Genomic DNA, 22,868 nt, shown 5'->3' on the forward strand with positions numbered 1-22,868 from the left:
GTGGGGGGGGGGGGGGGGTTGTGGGGTGGTGTTGGCTTACTTGTATCTGTCCACCATGTCCACTGACCATATCAATCATCTTGATATAAGATCCTTCTTCTACTGGTTCATAAACCTAGTAAATAGAAGTAAAAATTTTAAACCTAAAGTTGAAATTGCTCATTGGTAATGACCAAATCTCAAAAGGAGAAGATATTGAAAGCACATGAAACCACCTTTTCATAATTAGCTAGCCGACTTTTGAAGTCTTGCAATCCAGCGTCGAAATCCGGCCTGCAAAATGACACCAAGTGCTAAGTACCCACGTCTGTTCAGTTAAGAAGCCAGTGACTTCAGATAGTAATCATACTGTTCTGCATAGTCAGGGCTTTGTTGAATTTTAAGACGTATATTTCTTTCAATTATGTGTTCATCATTGCATAGTGTCTCCAAAAAAATAATCTGCAGCTAAAACAGATAACACGTGTCAGAACAGTTCAGGACTCTTCATCATTTCTCTATTGTATCCCACTTTCCAGTTAGATTTTGTCCTCTGGTTACAAGAGTTCTTAATGGGGACATTTAGCAGTTTGAAAATCCAAGAAATAAAAGAGAGCAAAAGATAAGAATAAGAAAGTTTTCATTTAAGATAGCCAACCGTGCAGCCAAAAGGTGAAGAAAAAATCAAGACACGCTGTTTTTATTTAATTTATTTAGATTAACATCTGATGCAAGAAGATTCTGAGGTAGAACATCAATTTATGAACCTAAGCACTATGAAGCTTCCAAATTTAGTATCTTACTCTTAAGCTTAGAGAATAATCTCAGTAGCCAAATAACTAACACACTTGCCAAATATATGTGAAATTCAGTTTCTTAAAACACTTTGAGATTTGAAAAAGCAATAAAAATGGCATAGGTAGCCAAAGTGCTTATTGCTTCAAGGAAAAACACATTAAAAGCACACATTCCAAAAGGATACTCTTCACCTAAAAAATCACGCTAGTATCTTACTAGTAAATTTTAGGACCTTTTATGCTATGGTCTTAGTACCTTGCACTTCCCTTCAGCCATTTTCATCAGCATGCTCCTTCTTTTTCGGGTACTGTTTGTGGCATCAAATATTCCTACCTACAAAGAAATTGAAACAAACAAATCTAAAGGATTAGGAAAGATACACAGAAATGTCATCATATCTGACATATGATAATGTACCTGGCCACCTTCTTGCATCCAGGCAATCATATCATCCATTGCCAATGCTGCTACCTAGTAGCACGTGATACATTAAAACTATTTGCAAAGGAGAAAGTTAAAGTGTTACCATTCCCAATCATGTAAGAAATAATAGTTCAGAAGTAACAGCATACTTTGAGGGACACAGTAGTATTTCTGGGAGGCTTTACTACTAATTGTTATTTGGGTTACTGTATTCATCCAGGATTGTATCTGGGCATGGCCCAAATTACTGAACCAGCAAAAAGATCAGTTCCTGCAACATGCTTAGTTCCACTCTTTATTCTCACTGTTCAGTAATTGCTTTCCTTTTATTGACTACTTCCTTTTCACTTTATTAGTGACCATTACCCAACAAATTTTCAAGAGTCAAAAATCTAAATGAAACAGATCTTGAGATCTCAATGACTCAAGTATACTTCAAATAAGGAATAATACCTAAAGCAATTTGATTCATATATCTGATAACAATTGCAAGGAACTTGTATGATTTTAAGAAATTAATGCCTTACAATTTACAACCTTTAGAAATCAATAAATCTTCCATCACCATATCCAAGGAGAAAGTGAGCAGCAACACATAATAAATCACAGATTGAACTAGTCCAACCAAATAATTGATTCGCTCACTCATAGAGAGAGTATCATAATAAGTTCAATCAGTCCAGCATAATGCAATAAACACAAAACCATTGTAGGATGAAAGAAACAATGTTTTTTGTGGTCTGTGAAAGACCACTTATTTAACGGATATTACCTCATTTCGTGCCTCCATTCCTTCAGGGTTGTCAGCTCGGAAAAAATCAGCAGACTGCATCCACACAAATCATCAAGAAATGTCCAAAAAAGAAAACGACTGCAGTATTTCGATTCCAGAGCATAACATGAGTGCAATGCATAGTACAAGTATAGAATTAAAACCACATCTGGATCAATCTCTATTCCAAATGCATATCTCAAATGACAAATGAATTTTGCAGTCCATAACTCCTTCATATTATACCGTGATAAGAGAAATAGTATAATAAAGCAGATTTGAATGCCAAGCGCATCGTGAAACCACATTAAAGTTTTAGTTTTTACTAGCATTAATTATTAAAAAGTTGGAATTCAGTTGCGTAATTGACATGGACAAAATATTACAAAACTGTTGCAAATGTAGCTGTAGGAGGTACTGCACTGATTTTCCATGGACAAGACTTGAGATAATTTTTTCAATTAACAAAAGGGAGAGAAATGCAAAGAAGATAACCAGAATATGTCTATGAACTGTACAGCACTAATCATCATTCCGTGGGAACAAACAATGCAGAACAAATTTCTTCATCAATAAAAAAAACTAATGAAAGTTATAAGAACATAATCAACTGTACAAGGCTTTAAGCATACCTGATTAGCTCCATGCTTAAGGCGCCGATACTGTTACAGCCAAAGGTAGGAAAATATTACACTTCAACTTTTCACATGTAATAGGCCTCAAGAATGCATGACTGACCTTTCCAACATTGAAGTGCTTGGTATCATGACCCAACCAACGAAGATATCTAGTAAGTTTAGCTGCAGTAAAAGTTTTGCCTCGGGCAGGCAAACCAACCTACAGTGCAAGCACTTGTTAGAATTTTTAATTATCAACAGACCTCGTGCATTTATTATTGAACTATGAAAACGGAACATATACAATTCAAGCACTCGGTTAAATCCAGCATGCAACTCTCAAGTTAACTATAGAAGTTGATACCAAATCTAATCTCGAAAACTTTTCAATTAAATTGAGAGTGAAATTAGAAGGATAATAAATATTATCACCAGTTCTGATCAATAAATTATGCAGGAAAATACCAGAACAATTGCCAAATGCCTATCCTCCTTTGGTCCAAGCATCTGATCAGCCACAGCTGCAGCAGCAACAGCTCCAGCAGCTGCTGGCATTGAATTCTGACAATGCAGGGAACACAGAATAAAACCATGACATAAAATCACAACTACATACAAAAAATCATTAAGCTCGCATGATTTTCCTACTGTGAGAAATATTTGTTACAAACCTTGGTTTCAGTGTCCAGTTTGAGATCAAAAGAAAATGCACTCGAACTAGATGACTTAACTACCCCAGGAGATCCAACACCTCTATCCACAAAGAGCCCCCTGTAACCATCTTGCTTTTGCAAAGAGGAAAATGTCCCTATTGATTTTGATTCAACCATGCCAGAACCAGAATATACCTTGGATGGATCTGGGATAACAACCTCCATCTCCTATTTGAACATTTGCAAAATGCATTAGAACTAGAATGCTATATTAACAGGGAGAAAACAAGGTATACGGCAGCCACCCATGCATATGAAAATGTCTCATCTTAAAAATTAGCATCAAACTTCTCCTTGCCAACTGGAATTAACCTAACTATTCTAGCAATTGCACCAATTAAAATTTGAAGTCCAGGCCCAACAAAGCTGATAGGATCCAATTGCCCTCTATATTGGAGGGACTTCAAAATTTATGAGCATGCAAACATTAGAAGGTTGAAAAGAATATCTGTGTATTGAAGTAGACTAAGATATTTCTAGGCCTATGATGGAAATTAATCTGTATATCTGCAAAATAGGTTACCAAGATGAACCTTTATAGTTGTAGGTTGATCAGCAGAAACACCACTATCCTTGAAGGAATATGAAGCGTTGCCTGGGCAATCAACATTGGAAAACCTCGGATTCTCTGTATTGTTTGCTGTGTACACGAAAGCAGAGTTTGCAGAAGTTGACGGAGCTGGGACAACATAATGCTCAAGATCAAGCTCCAAACTAGCTGGAGCGCCATTCTGTAAAAAAAATTGAAGGACAGTTTCATTAGTGTGCACAAGTTAATAAATTAAACAGTATAATGAAACTAACAATTCACCCAGTGAAAAATGATGGAAATCAACTGCAGCACAGAAGGCCACAATTGCAAATGAGTTTTAAAAAAGTCTCAATCTGACTTGGAAGAGTTCTTTGTTTTTGTTATGCTTTTGCTTTGCTTATAACAGCATCATAGAAGGGTGGAAAAGAAAACAAAAGAAACAATAATGCACCTAGTTAGAGAAATTTGAACTGGAGGACAACGATAACAAATTATCACAGCAAGCTCCAATACCAAGCTAAGCATCCAACTTGAAAGTTTAAGATAGTTGGTGGAGCAGCCCATATAGTAAATAAGGTCATAGCAAAGTTAATACTTAAATATGTGGTTAATCAATGGCCACTCTCTCACATGTAAACGAATAAGAAAACATAATTGATGAAAACGATAACAAATGGACTGAGCCCAAAAACTGGGCATATCCCATAGGTAGCCAATACTAGCAATCAAACAACAGCAATACCCAATTCTAATCAACAGTGGTTTCACGAGAACAATAGTGAATAGGCTACCATCCAAAAACAGCATAGTTGAGGAAACATGGTATACATTAAAAGCATCACATGTAAAACTTTAGCTCACAGTTCGAGGAGCCAATTAAATATATAGTTTACCGGTCTTTAATTAGCTATAAATTCATGATAACTCAAATGTTTGCAGCTCACGAACCATAACGCAGGTATAGATGATAGAGTATAAAGAAACATGGAACTAGCTAAAACCACCTCTTCTCACTCTTGGTCCCTGTAGAAATGAAATCTCATAGAAATGGAAACAACATGTCGTTATGCAACATATAACAACAGCAAAAGAAAATGAAAAAAAAAAAATTGTGAGCCGAAAATGCACCTCAATTCCTGCCATTGGTACAGAATTGATGCTGACATCAGGAATTCCACGGACAGTTGAAGGCTGTAGATTCTCCTGATAAACTCTCCAACTGGCCGCAAGATCAAAAGGTGAAACTCTATCAGCTTTAATAAACACCCTATACTCCACAGTCACATCGCCATTCTTGAATACCGCCCGCCTCGATTCCCCTTGCAATGTTCCCCCGGTAAGAAGCCGGTTTGGACCCTCCTCCACCACACAAGGGCTATTACTGTGCTTTGGCTTCAACAGGAACTTGAAATCCAAAGTTTCTAATATCCAACAAGCAATAAAACATTTTTTTTTTTAAAAAAAAGGCAATCAAGAATAAAATTTTAGAAAATCATTACTAAAATAAATAACCATGCCTTATGTTTACTGTTTGATTGGAATTTGAAAATAAATTTCCGAGTTCAAGAAAAATGAGGCAAATTATGCATTAAAAATGAATAAAGTAATCCTAAAAACTTTTCTTTCCACAAAATTTCTCTGCAACGAAACAAATTGCAGAAACGTACAAATAAACTGAATCACTTACCGTGATTAGCTGGAACAACAAAGCTTAATTCCCACATTGAAGCCGATTCAGGTTCCATGGAAAGCTAAATTAGAAACACAAACACAAGCAAATGAGAGGCTTGGAAACTAATTGCAACTGGATTTTTTCTTTTTGATAGTTAATTAGTATAATTACAGCTTTAGAAGAATCCCAGGAGCCCACAAGAGGCACGGAACCGTAGACGTGAGGGATGAGTTCGGCTTTAAGTCTATCATTCTCCATTTTAAGAGAAACATAAAGTTGACCTCCTGCGTGGTCTAGATTTTCTTCTCCTTCACTTCCGTCTGCGTCCTTTGACAAACCAGTGCCCATAGCTAGCTACTCTCGAGACTGTTGATTTTTGAGTGAGAGAGGGAGAGAGATGCTATTTATATAGGGTATGCCAAGCAAGTTGTCCTTCTTATTTGGGGTGTTAGTGGATTTTCTTTGGATAAGAGAGAATAAAGAAACGAAAGAGAGAGGGGGGGGTCTAGAGATTTGGCTGGGTCTTGAGCCGTTGGATTTGTTTTTCGACTGTACCGGAAAGGGACGAGAGCGAGAGAGAGTCGGTGCTCTGTTTGTTCGATTAATTATGTGGCTGGCCGATGGTGAGAATGGATGATATGCTTTAGGGCAACAACTTGCAGTTCAGAGGCGGGCAGTGTCTATTTCCTCTTTTCACTCACTCCCAGAATCTTAGGGGCTCTTCGGCTTAAGGCCCGTTGCAGGTGCTATCGGTTCTCAGACGGGGAGTGCCTGTTAGGTGAAGTTAGCTTCTTCTTTTTCCTAGCACGAAGTCAAATCCAGACATGTTTGGAAGCCCAGAATTTTTTCCTGAGAAAAAAAAAAAGCTCACGTTTCTTTTAACCAAATGCTATTTTTCGCCGCTTCGACATTTTATACAATCACATCTCAACTTTTAAGCAATCTGATTCTTTTGATAGTTGATACAGTGGTGACTGTAACAGTAATATATGTTGTTTTTTAAAATGTTTTTTAGAAATATATTAAAATATTTTTTTTTATGTTTTTTTTAAAAGTTATTTTTCATATTAATACATTAAAAAATAAAAATAAAAATTTAAAACAAAAAAACAAATATTAAAAACTCCGACTAAAATATAGGACAAACACTCCCTTATAGACTACTCCTAATATTAATGCTCGCGCTATGCCGCAGTTGGAATTCCAAGTTAATACTTAATATAGTAAGAAAAATTATGAATATATTTAATTTTTTTACTTGAAAAATACAAAAATATTATTTATATTTAATGAAATAAATTAAAAGAATTATATGGATTGAAACCATGAAAAAGTCATTGATGCTAATTAAGTACCTATAAAAAAATAATATATTTTTTTTAAAGAACAGTTGAGTATAGAAATATTTAACCCTAATTTTTCCTTTTAATTTTTTTTTTATAATTAGGGTATTTTTTTCTTATCAATAATTTTTTTATTTTTTTATAAGCAAATCATGCAAATAAAATTTATCTATATCATATATAAAAGATGAAAATTAAAAATAAATTATTACAATCTATTTGAAACATTATAAAAATACTAGATAATTAAAAGAATAACTAATAATTGAAAAAACAAACTAGAAAGTTAAGAAAAATAAACTGAGAGAGGTTATTAATTTAAATTTAAATTTAAACAAAAAATTAATAAACCAATAAACTTAGAGAGGATTGTTGATGTTCTTTAAAAGTTAAAAATAAAAGGCAAGTACTTCTTCTAAATGCAAAAAACATACGAATACGAAAATATTTAAGCTTGACTTCTTTTTTTTAATCTATTGATTTTTAATTTTTTTATCTTAGAAATTATTATTTTTTATTAAGAACAATTGATAGAAGTCATGTCTTTTTTCTTTTTTTAAAAAAAGAATTACAACAATCAAACATGACCTCAATTTTTCCAAAGGATCCGTTTCCCAAACCCGATTCCTTTTACCCAAACCAGATAGAGTTTAGGTCTCTGTACAGGAACACTGAGAAGTGCCAAGCCCCTTCGTATATTCACAACTTTGCGCTATTTTGGGCCTTGAAGAAGCAAAAGGGTTTCTCACCTAGTCACCTGCTCCATTTGTTACAATAAGAGACTAGGTAATCTAATCTCTCCTCTGTAGCAAAACTAAACCATCAAAAGTCTTCAAACGCTGTTTAGTTAGAAGTCTTTTTCTCGGACAAAAAGTCAAATCTATGTCTGGTAGTAAAAAATATAATGTAGGACTGTGAGTCTCATACCAAACAACCCAGAAGCAGTTCCATTTTGAGTGGTTCTTTTAACCAAACGTTTGTTTTTTAGTCCACCATGACATCTACAGTTATAATCTAGTTTCTAAAGAAGATAGTGACATTTACAGTTTTATATATATATATATATATATATTATTGATTTTATTAAAATGACGTGCATGTATATATTATCATCCCATTTAAACTTAGTTTTTTTTTTTTTTTTTTTTTTTTTTTTTTTTTAGTTTTTTGAACTTAAGCTTACTCTCCTAAAAAAGTGCACACGTGTCATACAAGTTTAATCAATTATAAATTATTTGATAAAAATAAGATATATTTTAATAAATACTTTTAGTGTACTATAACTCTTATTAATCGTTCATTTTAGATCTCAAGAACAAAATAATATAATTTAACCAAACACTGTTATTTTGTTGCTAGCCCTATATCAAATAATACTTTTATCCTATGATTCGACGTTGAACAACGCAATGCAATACTACAGCACAACATAACAATAACAAGCAGACACGTGTTACCCCAACTTGAGGGGAGCCAAAAATCCCTATCTTGCTATGAGAATTAGAACAGCCAAACAATGCCTCCAATTTTTACACTGGATCCGTTTTTGAGACCCGGTTACTTTGACCCAAACAAAATAGAGTTAGGGTTTGTGTATAAACACTCTGATTTGACCCAAACAAAATAGAGTTAGGGTTAGGGTTTGTGTATAAACACTCTAAGAAGTGGCAATCCCCCTCGCGTCTTTACAATTTGCAGTTGTCTATTCTAGACCTTGAAGAATCAAAAAGGGTTTTTCACTCGCGCCATCTGTTACAATGAGAGCCAAGGTAATCTAGTCTCTCCTTTCTAGCAAACCCAAATCATAAAAAGCTGTTTAATTGGAAGATTCGAGAGTCATTAATTGGTATATCTGTTTTTGCAGTGGAAGAAGAAGCGAATGAGGAGGTTGAAGAGAAAACGCCGAAAAATGAGGCAAAGATCCAAGTAGTTGCAGTTTTAGCTCAACCTTACAAACCCTTAATTAATCCTCGCTGTTATTTCCTTTCTGAACCATGGATTATATGTTTTTAATCACTTGATGTGCGGAAATTAGTGGGTTTTTCATTAGTATTGGGAATGCTACTTTTTTTAAAAACCCTGATGTCTCTTGTCCTGCTTTGATTCTAAAATTCTATTCCTAAGTCGCCAATTGTTGCAAAGTACTGTTGTTTGCTCAAATTTTACTGAGTTTTAAATTTTACTGCAATCGGAGATGTTTAGTTGATAGGTGATTTTCAGGTCTTTATAAGATCGGGTGTCTGTCACTAGTAATTCCTTCCCCTTTTGATTTTATAGAAATTGGGATTTGTTAGGTTTGCCTTTTTTTTCAATTTGCAGTGTAGGTTAGGCGACTTCCTTGGTTTGCTGATATGCTTTATAAGTTCTCCCTGGGAAGTTATGTTAGGTGCCACTTTAAATTTTCAGGTCAAGTTTAACTCTTTCCTCTTTTATTTTACTATCAATCATTGATTGTACATGAAGCTCATTTACCCTTGAAATCATGGTAGAATCCCATTTTCTTGCTGTAGTGTACATTGTCAGGTCTCACCGACATCTACCTGAGTTATAACACCACTTCTAACTGCCCATGTGTTGAACTTTCTTTTTCATTCTCCATTTTACATGTGCAAGCCCCAGAGTAGGATGCTGGAACTATTAGGCAAGATATTTGCTTCAGGTTTTATTCTTAAAGTAGTTTAGTAGGCCTCTGTTGTCATCATGATACTGCATGTCTAGGTGATCAATTTTATATGCTTTGATTATACTAATAATATATGGAGTTAAACGTGATGAATAACTCAGATGGTGAAGTTATGTCCTGTGGTAGTTGAGGAGAGTGTTGGAATATCATTATTATGGTGGAGACCGGATAACATACCAGGTCTGGGAGGATACTTGAAATCTTTGAGAAAATGGATTCTTGAGTATTGGAAAGGAACACTTCAACTAAAGATGCGGTCACAAGGATGTAGACAACTTGAAATTTGTACAATTCTCACTTCTGTCTCGACATTAAAAGAAAAGGTAACCTGACTAGGAGCTTCAGCATGTTAACATAACTCGTGTTATTGCTTTGCTTTTCTTTGAGTTAGCTCTACTTTTTTAGAGGCCGAGAGCCATCTTCAGTTCCGAATTCCAGTTCCCTACAGCCAAGGGAACTTTGTCTTTTTTTACTCCATCACAGGAGCTTGATAGGATTTTCATTTGTGAGCAATATCAATGCTCGAATACCAAATTAGGGGGTTTTGTGCTCAGTATTTATCTAGTCATCTGTTGTGCTGGTACTTTGACTTATTGTTCAAAAAGGTTTCCACGACGAATAGCTTTTTGGGCCAGACGTTGCCTTGCAACCTTTAGTTTCATAGTTTTTATAATCACAGGACAATTAGATGGTAAATTATCGTCTTCCAAGTCAGTGGGTGGCTAGGCAAGACAAACGAGAAACATTCACGAGTTTACTTCATAATTGAAAGAAAAAAAAAAAAACTCTTAATACGACCAAATACGAATCGAAGATTTAACTATTGATCGCGCCGAACAATTATGAAACATGGGCAGGATGTATTGACATTGCTTTATCATAAAACAGAGGTTTGGTCCTATTTCTCCTGTCTTTTTATTTCACTAATTTCTCGCCTCCTGAACTATTGATATGAAACATAAATCTCATATAAACTCAGGAACTGAATCCCATTTAATTTTATTTCTTGATATAAATGAGGCAGCCTTGCTAATTGAAAATTCTGCAACAGGCTTTTTATTCTAATTTCTAGTTTGTAGAGGTCGTTTACTGAGGATTTGGTGGGCGGCCATTGGCTGCTACGACCCTTGCACCCCATTCTAGGAGCTCTTTGCTGGAATCTATCACCTCAATGAAGCATAGACAATTTCTCGTCGCTCCTGTTGCTGTTTCAATTGCCTCAATAAGCTCCTCCTCACACTTGAACTAACACTGAAGTACAATTCTCAATTTCACTAAAGTAGCCCATTCTGCAATTAGGAGTTCAAACCCTGACCTTTTTTGTCTAGCAATTGCCATCCCCATTGTGGATTGCATCAACTAAACCTGTGTAGTTCCAGTTCATGATACGATTGTACGGCCTATCATGGATTTCAACTTCTAGGGTGTATCCACCATTGTTTATAATGAATATGGGACTCTTTTGTCCACACCGCAGCATGGTCGACACGGCTTGTGCTGTCATCTGCAAATCGGATCGCTATCAGCTGTACGGCTAGTAACCTAATAAAGTAATTCTTCAAAGGGATTACATTTACAGATAGGGCAATATCCATTTGCATGCCAGTTATTGATGGATTGAGTGACGACAGTATTAAGTGCTCACCTGAAAGCTCCCATCTATTATAAATATTAATATAAATTATATTTTAAAATCTCACTTAAAAATTTAAGTTTTTAAATTAAAATAATTATTTCGTATAATATCAAAATTTTAATAGCGAAGCGATATGACAAGTACTGTGCATAGCCAGGTGTTGTATTTACAGACCATCCTATTGAACCATATTGAATCTGAAATTCATACCCACAACACCAAGTTTTATACCTTTTTTAGGTCTCGGAAAAGTCGAAATTAAGATAACTGACATTTGGCCTTTTGATCCTATACAGTACACACGTCCTTCAGGTAACTTGAGTTTCTGGCAATGAAACCAGGAGTCAGCTGTCTCAGCAATCACAGCTGTGCTCCCTGAGACATTTTCTGTATGTGTTGAAAGAGAATATAATTTGACTTGCGTTTGAGAGGATGCCCAGTGCCCCTCCTGTAGTTTTTATATGCAGTTGTATTCCTGTGAAGCCTTTTGGCAAGTGCAGGAAGAGAGTCCTTCATTAGTACAGACCCGAAAGCAGGTCCATGAGCAACTACAACACGATCAGGCTGCACAATGATTGCATTCTGTCTGGAGGAGGAGTGCGTATCCAACGGAGCTGTAGTCATTGATGATTGTATTTTAAATATATTTTGTTTAGAAATATATTGAAATAATATATTTTTTTAATTTTTAAAAATTAATTTTAGAAAAATTAATCTGAAGTAAAGAAAAAAGATAAAAATTTTAATATTTTTTTTAAAATTTTAAAACACAAAAATAATAAGGTTAGTAATGGCAAAAAGATTTCGGTTGCTGTGGTCCTTGACTTGCTGGTCCTTTTGATTTCAGGGCTGTCCAATTAGGGGTTTTCTGCCTTTTGGATAGACGATTCATTCTTTTTTTTTTTTTTTTTTTTTTTTTTTTAAAAAGAAGTTATTAAAATAATTTCAGAGACAAAAATAATTTTTTTTTTTTTAGATTAACGTGGGTGTCCGGGCCAGCTTGCGCGCACCACGACTAATCCCACGGGCCCTGAAGTTAACGACCATGTAAGCCTCAGTGGCCATCATATGAGCAATCAAGGACTCGAACCTGAGACCACAGAGGGAGCAAACCCCTTGATCTCAAGTTCTTATCACTTGGCCACCACCTAGATGGTTATAGAAGATTCATTCTTAATTGCTCCTGTCGTGTCTAGCATAGCAAAACTGCACTGTATCTCTCCGTTTTTTGTTTTATGTGATAAACACTGTTGAGTGATTGACATGGTGTGAACGTGATACGATCTTTCTATCCTTTAAAAGGTTTTGGAATGAATTCATGTGCTATTTGCTGCTAGCATCTAAATAAATAAGATATATAGAACGTAAAATTAACCCAAGGATTTAGGACGTCAGGAAGGCACTGCTATTGGGCGAAATCCGACAGATTTACTGAATGTTTTCCCATGCATTCAGTGAACCATCATTACCGAACTGCAGAATACAGAATATGTTTTCAGAAATTCAGTGAAAAAACTTCCAAAAAACAGACTGTAATGCCTTCTTCCCCTTCAGGTAATCAAGAATTTGCCCAAGTTACTTGGACAGATAAATTCACAGGATTTAGTCCGAATTTATATTATACATTCATTGCCATCCATGACTTCTTACCCTTTTGTTTTGATTGCTGCATTGAAAGCCTGAGATGATCAAGGTGCTTGGTATCATTGTTCTCAAAGCCAGCGATTAGTATGTCTTTACCCATAAGAGAGGATCTTAGAACTTGAATTCATAATTTATGAAACTCTCCCATTCTATGGAATTGAATATACTTTACTCTCTATTGTTTGAGCCTACCCATGCCAATCTTCTTTAACTCTTGAAATGCATGCATGGTCTCAGCATCAAAACCACCTGCGAACTGGATGTTTTGACATAAAGGTTAGTAAGACAGGTAAGATCTCAAAAATGATAGTAAGGCAGGTAAAATCTCAAAAATGAGCTTGAGGGAATTCAATGTTTACCTGGTGTACACGATAGGCAAATCTAGCTCCTTGAAGCAGAAGATTTTCTTCTCCTGAGCATTCATTAAGCTGCAGCTCTTTAGTTATCCTTTTCAAGTAATCCTTGGCTAGCCTCAAAGAACTTAATTTCATCTGTTAACAATATCGAGACTGTTAGTTGGAGCTGTTTCTCTTATTTCTTATTGGGAGTCCATTTTAAAGTTGTTTCCTGGGTTATATTTGTGTAAAAATGTTGGCAGATATAGGAAACCCTTCTTTGGAGTTCCTTCAAGATGACTCCATTACGAGATGCAATATGCAGAATCTAGAAAATGCTGTGGGGGGCATCAAATTATCTGCATAAAATTTTTCGAGGGGCCACCAAATTTTTCTATCACTCGAAATTTCACTTAGGAGAAACCATTTTTCTATTCCTCTACTTCGATTCTAGAGAGTGAAGGAGGCTAGACCATCATGTTTATCCTGCTTTTTTGCAGAGACTCTTTTCTGGTGTTATTCATATTACCAAATGACGCACTTCAATCCCTTTAAATGGGAAGAAGCAGTTTCCTTTATAAAACACGTGAACTTCAGTTTATTTCTATAAATGTCAAAAGTTTTGGCCTGTCAAGTTGTTGTTCTAATTTTCTATTAATCGATGATAATTTTGTTGGCAAGGTATTGTCATGAGTTGAAATATCATGCTTCGAGGTGAAAACCAGCTACATGATACCTGATCAGGCTTCAAGGTAAAAATAAGCTACATGCTACCTACCTGACCGATCAACCCTGTGTTCAGCAACCATTCCCATGGGATCTGATGATCCCTGTATCTCTTGATCATGCTCTCTCTAGTCCTTTCTGTATTATTTACACTTCGCTCCAACCTGTAAATGTGATGTTTTATCATGTCATTAATTCATGGTAGTGAGTAAAAATAGGGAGTTACTGCAATTTAGTTTGTACATGCTCGCCTGTCTTGCAATGCTTGCATTCTTCCCAGGGCTTGGATCAAAGGCTCTTTTGTATTGTCCTGGAATGATGAAACTTCGGACTCGAGGTTTATTAGGTCTCGGTAGTTGAAAGCAGCTTCTCGCAAAGCATCTGCTTTTCGTTCTGGCCATTGTGGAAAATGCTTCAATACTGCCCTTTCGTCAACCAAAGATGATAATTCATCGTCTAGCCATTTCACAAATGCCTTCACGTCAGATATTTCTTTGAAGGCTGCAGACTCCACTTCTTTGATTAGGAAATTGATAAAGTCCTTCTGTTTTTCCACATCCGATTTTATCTAGCCAGTGAGCATGCATTTTGTCATCAGTAAGTAACAATTTGTTAAAACAATGAGAAGAGAAGTTTGCAACTAACTTACAGCAGAAAGATAAGTGGAACGATTCTCAATTTCTCCGATCATGCTAGGAGTAAATGCAACTACTGAAATAGCCGCTGAATTGATTCTGTTCTCCATGTGGGCATCTCTCCTTGTAAGCAAACGATAGAACTCCGCGACTTCTGGCACGCGGCGCACTGTTTTTGACCCAACAGACATCTTCGGTGGCGGAGGTGGAGGTGGTGGTGCTGGTGACAATTTATTGCTGTTCACTTCCTTGGGTGATGGAGGGGCTACAGAAGTAGGCCTTGGTGGTGGATTTGGTACTTTTGCCAGTTTCTCTTTTCTTGGAGGTAATTCCTGTATGCTCGGTCTTGTACTTGAATGTTCCTCACTCACTTTGACAAAATCTGATTGTTTCTGCAGAAATACATCAGTTTTGCTGCTGTCAATGGGGTTCTGTAACTTCTTCCAAAGCATGGATTTTCTCTCATTGTCGTGTGCTTTGAGTGAACTTATTTGTGCTTTTAGACGAATTACTTCCTGTTGTAACTCCTGATTTTCTTTCTCCAGATAATCAGTCCTTAGCAGAGCAGCTTCGACTTCTTTCTTGAGGTAGATGATCAATGATTCATCCTCTTCTTTCCGCATTTTACTCTCTCGTTCTGCTTTCATCGAAATAATAACAGAAGAAGATTGGAGTCGCATTCAATTGTTAGATCCTTCCCTTTTTATTTAATGATCTTACTTTTGAAGCAAGGTATTCTCACCTAAGCCTCAAGAGTGATGCTCAATAGAATACCCCTTAGTATGCTGAGAAATGGCACTCCAGGCATGCCGAACATGGTATCCTGGGCAGGGTATTTCTGACTTTTTCTGAACCAGAAATAGTGCTTTGTTATACTTCCCTCTTTTGCAATTTGCAGTGTAGGTGAGGAGTTTTCTTTGATTTGCTGGCATGCTTTATAGTTGTCCCTAGGAAGTTATGTTAGGTGCAACATTAAATTCTCAGGTCAAATTTAACTCTTTCCTCTATTTTATTTCGCATTATTGATTGTATATGAAGTTCATTTACCCTTGAGATCCTGATAGAATTTCATTTTTCTTGCTGTGGCATAAGCTGTTAGGCTTCATCAATCGAAGTTATAACATCAATTGCATATCTTGCACGTTGTGCTGTGAAGCATAGCACAAAGCAGCAATTGAGATATGACTGATTGCAAACTCCCAACTGCCCATGTGTGAACTTCCTTTTCCACTCTCCATTGTACATGTGTAAGCCCCAGAGTGGGATGGTGGAATTATCAGGTCAAACCAGGTTTCAATTCTGAATTCTTCTCGTGTTGTTCTCCATTAACTTTTCTAGAGGTCTTGATCGCACTGCATTGCGTCTGTTATTCTTTGCTTGTTAAGCAACGTGGAAAGTAAAAAAGAGCTGGGAAATGAAGCACAGTAAAGATGCCGACAGTAGTTCATTAAAGAAAAGAAAAGGCAATGATAAATACAGCCAACCAGAATAAGTTTTTCGTCTTTTACTTTGTTTTTTTCCCTTATTTTTAAAGGAAAATGGATGGCAGCTATGCTTCAGGTTTTGTTCTTGAAGTAGCCTGCCCTTTCGTAGGCCTTGGTTCTATGTCATGATACAGTATGTCTACAGGTTTTATTACTGAAGTAGCTTGCCCAGAGGCGTTGATTGTCAAATGTTAAAAAGGTTAAATTAGCGATTATACGAGTTAAAAGTAAAGAATATCTCTGATGGTGAAGTTTTATTTCCTGTGGTAGTTAAAGAGATAGAGAATGTTAGAATATCACCCATTTGGTAGAGACCGGAGAAGATGTACCGGGTTTATGAGGGATCCTGATAAAAATCTTTGAACGAATCAATTCTACAGTAATTGAAAGGAACATCTAAGCGCAATCACTATAATGTACTTCTGCCTCAACGTTAAGAGAAAAATTAGTCCGACCAGGAGCTGCAGGAGCTTGGTGTTGCTTTGATTTTCTTCAAGTCAGCTTTTTTTTTTTTTTTTAAGGAGGCCCCATAGCCATCATTGGTTCGTAAATCGAATTCCCTATTATTTGCTGATGACTTGAGAAGCGTAGGAAGGATGGTGTGGCCAAAATGTGTCCTGTTTATAACATCATGATTTGAGCCACAAGATCTTGATGGGCATTTCATTTGTGAACAATATTGATGCCCGAAGACCAAAGGAAGTTCTGTGTCTTGTATTTATCTACTGTATTATTGGTGCTTTCAGTCATTGTTCTCCTAAAAAAGTGTCCTCCATTAATGGCCGGCTTAAGTAAGCATGATTGCCTTGCAAATAGTAGTTTGTATAGTTTCTTACTTCACATGTGAGAAGGTAAAATATCACCTTCCAAATCGGTGGGTGGCTAGGCAAACACAAAAAAGAAACATTCACAAGTCTCCCTCAATTTTGTTTTCCCTTAAAAACTATTCTTGCGCTAATTTTATTTGTTTTTTTTCCCTTAAAAACCATACAGGTAATCCTTAAAGAAGAAGGAGGAGGAGGAGGAGGAGGAGGTTAATGAATCTACTGTTCTGAAGTTCACTAATCTATCCCACAGTGAGGAATTGAACACCCTGACCTTTTTTGTCCAGCATTTTCCATTTCCATTATGGAGAGCATCAACTAAACCTCTGTAGTTACAGTTCTTGATTATATTGTAAGGCCCGTCATGGATTTCAACTTCTATGGTGTATCCGCCATTGTATATTTGGAAGATGATGCTCTTTTTGTCTGCACTGCATCATAGTTGAAACATCTTGTGCTGCTGTCATCTGAAAACACGAATTCTATCAGCTGTACGCAGGTGACATTACACAACACATTTTCATTTTCATGTATCTAGTTATGTATATTTTTATATTTTATAAAAAAATTATATATGTAATTTTTTTTAATATATTTTTGCAATTTAAAAAATATAAGTTCAAATAAAAAATAATTATGCTTACATATAATTAAATAAATAAAAAACTATACATGCTAATAAATAAGTAAAAGGTTATCAATGTTATCTAAAAGTAAAGCTTGAAAAATAGAAAGATAGATATAAATTAAAATATTTAATCTCAAAAGATGAAATATTTATCTAAATATGTTTGCTAAATTTATTTATTAAAATAATTTTTTTTAAGCACATGGTATTAGAAATAAAGACACAAATTAAATTGAGTTTACTTAGATTCAGGCTGACACGACTAAAAGATTGATGTCTTCTCCCAAGTGCAGGAGTGTCGAAGTAATAAATAACCCGGCAAGACCGAGGTCGAACCACAGGGAGGTTAATTGTACAAATTATAAACAACAATTATAAAACAACAATAACAACAACAACAACAACAACAACAACAATAATAATAATAATAATAATAATAATAGTAGTAGTAGTACTAATAATAATAATAATAATAATAAAGAAAGAGAAGAAGAAGAAGATGATGATGATAAGAACTTAGAGATGAAATATTAATGTAAGGATTAAACAATAATAATAACAAATGTCAAGGTTAGAGGTTCCACTAATGGTATATCAAACAAGTATAGTATAAACTCATATTATTCAATTTGAAACCACACACAAAGGAGGTTCCAATCAGATTATATATTGTTAACATGATTACATTAGTCATCTTATTCAATTAATGCTAATACTTGTAAATCTCGTCAAGTATTCATGATTATAACTTATGTTAACAACAAATCAAGTTCCTTTCATAGCTCAGGTGTCGGTTATACCATACATTATGGGCTATGAAAGTGCCAAGCATTTGTTGTACCAAGTGTTATACAACATAAATCAAGATTAGTCATTTAACAAGCAAAGTATTAAAGAGTGAACAAGATAATAAATATAAAACATGTTAGTATCAAACATTAAAGTCCATATTAATTTTACATTATACTTATTCTTACACCATTAGTGTAACCTTTTCACCTTAACATAACTAACTTAGCTAGACATAATGAAACAAAGCAAAATAGATAAACAAAATAAGAACATAAAAGTTAACTAAGTAAAGGAAAGGAAATGAAAGGCATAAACTTAATATTAATGAAAGCAAAGCATAAACATTACAAAAAATACAAAGAGAAAAAGGAAGAGCATGATCTTGATTTGGAAACCAAGATGCCTAAATGCATGGCAAATGCCTCCTTTTATAAGCCAAAATTGGGAACTATTGATTTGATGACTAATTGATAAGTGGGTGGCCAACTTTTGACTTGGTGACAATCCTTATCTTCTCTTGTCTGCCCAAAACGTCATTGATAACGTCAAAATTGGAGCTAGTTGCAAACATGAAAGTTGTAGGCAATTGTCTCAGCTTTCTTGTGTAAAAACTTCAACTCATTTGGACTTCTAGAACTCCAGATATGGCCAAAATACCGAACAGTGCTCGGGCTGGAAGACAGATTCGGGCTTCTTTGTTGTTGCTACAATTTGGACTTGATAATGGCCTTTTTAGATCTTGGGCTCCATATGAAAGTTGTAGGCCTATGTCTTACCTTTCCATCCATATAAATTGGACCTAAATCTAAGATATATAGCTCTAGATATGACCCAATTACCGAACAGTGTTCCGGTTTGGATTGCACCAACATCTCTTTTCTAAGTTTGGCCATCTCTTTATCCTTGCAATTTAAGTTCTTCAAGTCATCAATCAATCCTTTCATTTATGTGATAGGCCTGCATTAAAAATAGACATTTACCACAAATTATAGGTATCTTATATTATTAGATATATTATTATAAAACATATTTTAGTTGAGTTATTGATACTTCAAGTGCAAAATGATGATATAAAACCATGATAAAAATGCACTTTTAAGTACTAATCACAGGCCACTATGATGACTAAAAAAACAGAGTTTAAGTTTTTTTACTCAAAAACCCGTTGTTCAACCAATTTTTGACTCAAAACACCTAGAAAACACTGTAAAAATAATGAAAAATATATTTATAGTCTCAAAAAACCTAAAAAACTACTCTAAAAACTGAAATAAACCCGAATCCAAAATTCAACCCAAGCTTATATCTATTTTTTCACGAACTTTAAAAATTAAAAAAAAAACATCTAATATGAACTCCTCTCATTAAATGGTACTGTTTCACACAAATATCATTCATTTTAATGGTTTAAATAAGTGTCTAAGACACTCTCTATCTCTGTCATCAAAATTTGATAACCTCTCTCTCTCTTCTCTCTCAATCATAAACTAAAAAATAACAAAAATAAATTTTTGAATCAAAATCAAATTAGAAAAATATTAAAGTACTAAAATTATATAATTTACATGATTTTTAAAGTTCAAGGAATAAAATATATCTTTTATGAAAATTATAGCGTGTCACCTATGATTATCGTATTTTTTTATATTTTAATTCTTATTCTTTTAATATTATATTCTCATAAAAAATTAAAATTAATTGATTTTTAATTGAAACTAAATCACCAGAAAATATAAATTGAGAATCAAATTAAAAAAAATATAAAATTTTGCACAATAATGGATAAGAGGATGAACAATTTAAGTTTTCTACAATAAAAACACTCAAACCTATACTTAATAATAAGACCATTATATTGGTAGTAACTATATATATATATATATATATATATATATATATAGAATTAGAATTACTTTATAAAGTATAAAGTTAAACTTCAATGAATCTCTATGTTTTTTCTCGTTTGTATTTTTATGATTAAGGTTATTTGCGAAACAAAAAATTTGATACATAAATCAGTTTGGGTTTTTTATTAAGTTGCTAAGCAGGTTAAAAAAATAAAGAAGAGGGATTGTATTTTTTTTTTTATGTATGGGTCTTAGGATATGGTGAGTTTATATATATATATATATAGATTACCTTTATCTTTCTTAAAGAGAGACTAAATGTAGGATGATACAACTATTCGTAGCCCTTCATGTGAACAGATTCTTATGAAAAAATAATAAATGATTTTTATTGGTTTAGAGAGAATGATGTTGTGTAGGTTGTCTAATAAAAATGTTGACGTGAAGACAAGTAAAATTTATGGGATTGTGTGGGAGAAAAAAAAAGAATAAAAATATCTATACAACAAAAAGAAAGATTATGAGAAAATATGAATAAAAATATGCAAAATAAAATAAAAACTGCACAAAAAGGATCTGCGTTTTTCCCGCAGCCGGGCTGCACCTGAGGACATGCCCAAGTGACTGGGCTGTCCCAGGCAAGCAGCCAGGCTATCCTGGGCTGTCCTCGGCGAGAAGGAGCTGTGATCGCCTGGGTTCAGCCCAGGAAAGCTGGCTCAGGCCTTTTGGCCATTTTTTCTTTCAAAAAAAAAAAAAGCATGCTAGTTGCACAGTAATTAATACCAGGAACGAACCTGAAAGCTACCATCAATGCAAGCTGTCACTCGCTTCTCTGGCACAGACAGTGCGTAGCCAACGGTTACACCAACAGACCACCCTATTGAACCTTATTGCATCTGAAATTCACACCTGCAGAACCAACTTTTATTCCTTTTATGTTTCAGAAAACCAGAAATTAAGATAAACAAGGTTAGGCCTTTTGATTCTACCCGCATCCTTGTGGTAACTTGAGTTTCTGGCAGTTAAACCAAGAGTCTCGGGTCTCAGCAATCACAGATGTGTCCTCTGAGAGCATTTTCGTTTTGAAAGAGAATACCCACCCTTAAAGGTTCCTTGGGCTCTCATTTGAGAGGAAGCCCCTCTGAAATATAGATCCTGTTGTAGTTTTCAAAGGCATTTGTGTTCCTGTTGAGCCTCTTGGCAAGAGCAGGAAGGAAGTCCGTCATGAGTGCACTCCCAAAATCAGGTCCTTTAGCAACTACAACACGATCAGGTTGCACAATGATTTCCTTATCCTTTTTGAGGAGAGAGTATCCAACGGAACTATAATCATTAAAGATTGGGTCGATAAATATGAAAGCATCGGCAGATTCGACATTTTCAGAAGAGAAGGGAGTGCTCACAGCTCCCCATTAAGCACCGAAGAAGTGAGGTTGTTGTTCAGGAACTAGTCCTTTAGATGATGGCATCGCTGCAAGGGGATAGCCACAAGCAGTACCAGCCAACTCACCTGAGGCATCACAGGCCTTCGCAACTCGCAGTTTTGGCCCTCCTACAATGACTGGCTTCACTGCCTTGTTCAGGAAGGCTGCTCTGACCTCCACAGCACCTGTGTCCCAAAATGAACACATAATATAACAAAATAATTTTCCAGGTCATAGCTTTTAGCTTTTGTTGGATTTAATATAATATTATTTTTTAGAATTTATTTTTTATTTAATTAAACAATTAAAAATATAAAAAATACAAGGAAGGGCCATAATCATTTTTTAAAAAAATATGCAATTGTTGTGGATGTGTTTTTTAGTTGAAAGAAAAATTCTGATTGTGAAATTAAAATTTGAAGCATAAATTTAATAAAATTGGATGAAGATTTAATAAGTCAATAAATATCAATATTATTATAATGCTATTTTTTAACTAAATAACAAGTCAAAAATTCAAGAGATAAAAATAAATCAAAGCACATGATATTATTCAACAAAGCGCAACAAGGATTTTATTTATTTATTTAAATGATTTTTTTTTCATATACAAGAAGAGTAATAACTTAAATTTTAATGAAATAAAATAATTTTCTAACCAGACTAACTCATGCAATTTACAATCTAGGTCATAACCCATATCCAAGTTAATAATTTCGTTTTAAAAAATTTATTTTTTATTTAATTAAACAATTAACAATCTAAGAAATAAAATGAAAGGTCTTAATGAATTATTTAAAAAAAAAAGGATTAATGAAAACCAAAAAATACATTAAATAAAAGAAGGTTAGGATAAAAATTGAAAAGGAAAAAACAAAAAATAAAAAGAGATCAGATGGTTCTAAGCCTGGCTCGAAACCACTCCAAAGCATAGAGAAAATAAACACACAAGCAATCAAAAGTGTCAGCTCACGTTGGTTATTATTCTTTTATGTGCAGGGGCGAGCGACCCCTTTTATTTATTTATTATTATTGATTGATGCTTGCTGTAGTTATCTTAAGATTACATGGTAGTTTGTTTTATAAAATATTTTTTATATTAAATTAATATTTTTTATTTTAAAAAATTATTTTTAAAATCAATACATTAAAACGATTTCAAATATAAAAAATTATTAATTTTTAATAAAAAAATTGAATTTTTTTAAAAACGAGTTAGCCCACATTTTCAAATGCTATATAGTACTTTTAAGTTACATAAATTGTAGAATATTTAACTTATCATTGAGTAACTTAACTAATTAATTATAATTATATATAGTTATGCTAATTACTAATATTATCAACTAAAAAGGTGTATT

At 34.4% G+C, this 22,868-nt stretch overlaps 2 protein-coding genes, 1 long non-coding RNA gene and 1 pseudogene across 5 annotated transcripts in view; 1 reads left to right on the plus strand and 3 right to left on the minus strand.

Moving 5' to 3' along the window:
- The window catches only part of LOC105110480 (6-phosphofructo-2-kinase/fructose-2,6-bisphosphatase-like), an 11,181-nt gene extending 4,811 nt beyond the window's left edge, over positions 1-6,370 (minus strand). Inside the window, exons 1-14 of one of the 3 annotated variants that reach the window (XM_011005548.1) lie at positions 5,678-6,366; positions 5,522-5,585; positions 4,963-5,255; positions 3,836-4,033; positions 3,261-3,470; positions 3,055-3,150; positions 2,711-2,809; positions 2,605-2,634; positions 1,973-2,026; positions 1,195-1,248; positions 1,033-1,110; positions 350-447; positions 216-273; positions 41-115 (exon numbers count right to left, since the gene is read on the minus strand). In XM_011005548.1, the coding sequence (XP_011003850.1) occupies positions 41-115; positions 216-273; positions 350-447; positions 1,033-1,110; positions 1,195-1,248; positions 1,973-2,026; positions 2,605-2,634; positions 2,711-2,809; positions 3,055-3,150; positions 3,261-3,470; positions 3,836-4,033; positions 4,963-5,255; positions 5,522-5,585; positions 5,678-5,854 (1,584 nt within the window). In that variant the 5' untranslated portion in view covers positions 5,855-6,366. Of the gene's footprint in view, positions 1-40; positions 116-215; positions 274-349; positions 448-1,032; positions 1,111-1,194; positions 1,249-1,972; positions 2,027-2,604; positions 2,635-2,710; positions 2,810-3,054; positions 3,151-3,260; positions 3,471-3,835; positions 4,034-4,962; positions 5,256-5,521; positions 5,586-5,677 lie in introns of all 3 variants that reach the window. The other 2 variants (XM_011005556.1, XM_011005563.1) reach the window with 2 other exon arrangements.
- A 2,087-nt stretch (positions 6,371-8,457) lies between these two features.
- Positions 8,458-8,990, plus strand: LOC105110500 (uncharacterized). The gene is made up of 2 exons (XR_839491.1): positions 8,458-8,618; positions 8,714-8,990. It is a non-coding gene; the product is annotated as an uncharacterized LOC105110500 (long non-coding RNA).
- A 1,478-nt stretch (positions 8,991-10,468) lies between these two features.
- Positions 10,469-21,714, minus strand: LOC105111461 (pyruvate decarboxylase 2-like; annotated as a pseudogene).
- On the minus strand, positions 12,516-15,782 carry LOC105110508 (protein CHUP1, chloroplastic-like). The gene is made up of 5 exons (XM_011005581.1): positions 14,523-15,782; positions 14,125-14,441; positions 13,926-14,037; positions 13,172-13,303; positions 12,516-13,068 (listed from the first exon to the last, which is right to left on the minus strand). The coding sequence occupies exons 1-5, from the start codon at positions 15,186-15,188 to the stop codon at positions 12,988-12,990; spliced, it is 1,308 nt and encodes a 435-aa protein (XP_011003883.1). The 5' UTR covers positions 15,189-15,782; the 3' UTR covers positions 12,516-12,987.
- Positions 21,715-22,868: the final 1,154 nt, after the last annotated feature.

The sequence above is a fragment of the Populus euphratica genome, unplaced genomic scaffold, assembly GCF_000495115.2.
Source record: "Populus euphratica unplaced genomic scaffold, PopEup_1.0 scaffold3.1, whole genome shotgun sequence".
Taxonomy (NCBI): domain Eukaryota; kingdom Viridiplantae; phylum Streptophyta; class Magnoliopsida; order Malpighiales; family Salicaceae; genus Populus; species Populus euphratica.

Excerpts from the sequence above, each read along its gene's own strand:
- LOC105110508 (XM_011005581.1), bottom strand. The coding sequence starts at position 15,188 with ATGCGACTCCAATCTTCTTCTGTTATTATTTCGATGAAAGCAGAACGA. Across the intron at positions 14,442-14,522 it reads GTTCCACTTATCTTTCTGCT|ATAAAATCGGATGTGGAAAA; the intron begins GTAAGTTAGTTG and ends CTCACTGGCTAG. Across the intron at positions 13,069-13,171 it reads TTGCCTATCGTGTACACCAG|TTCGCAGGTGGTTTTGATGC; the intron begins GTAAACATTGAA and ends CAAAACATCCAG.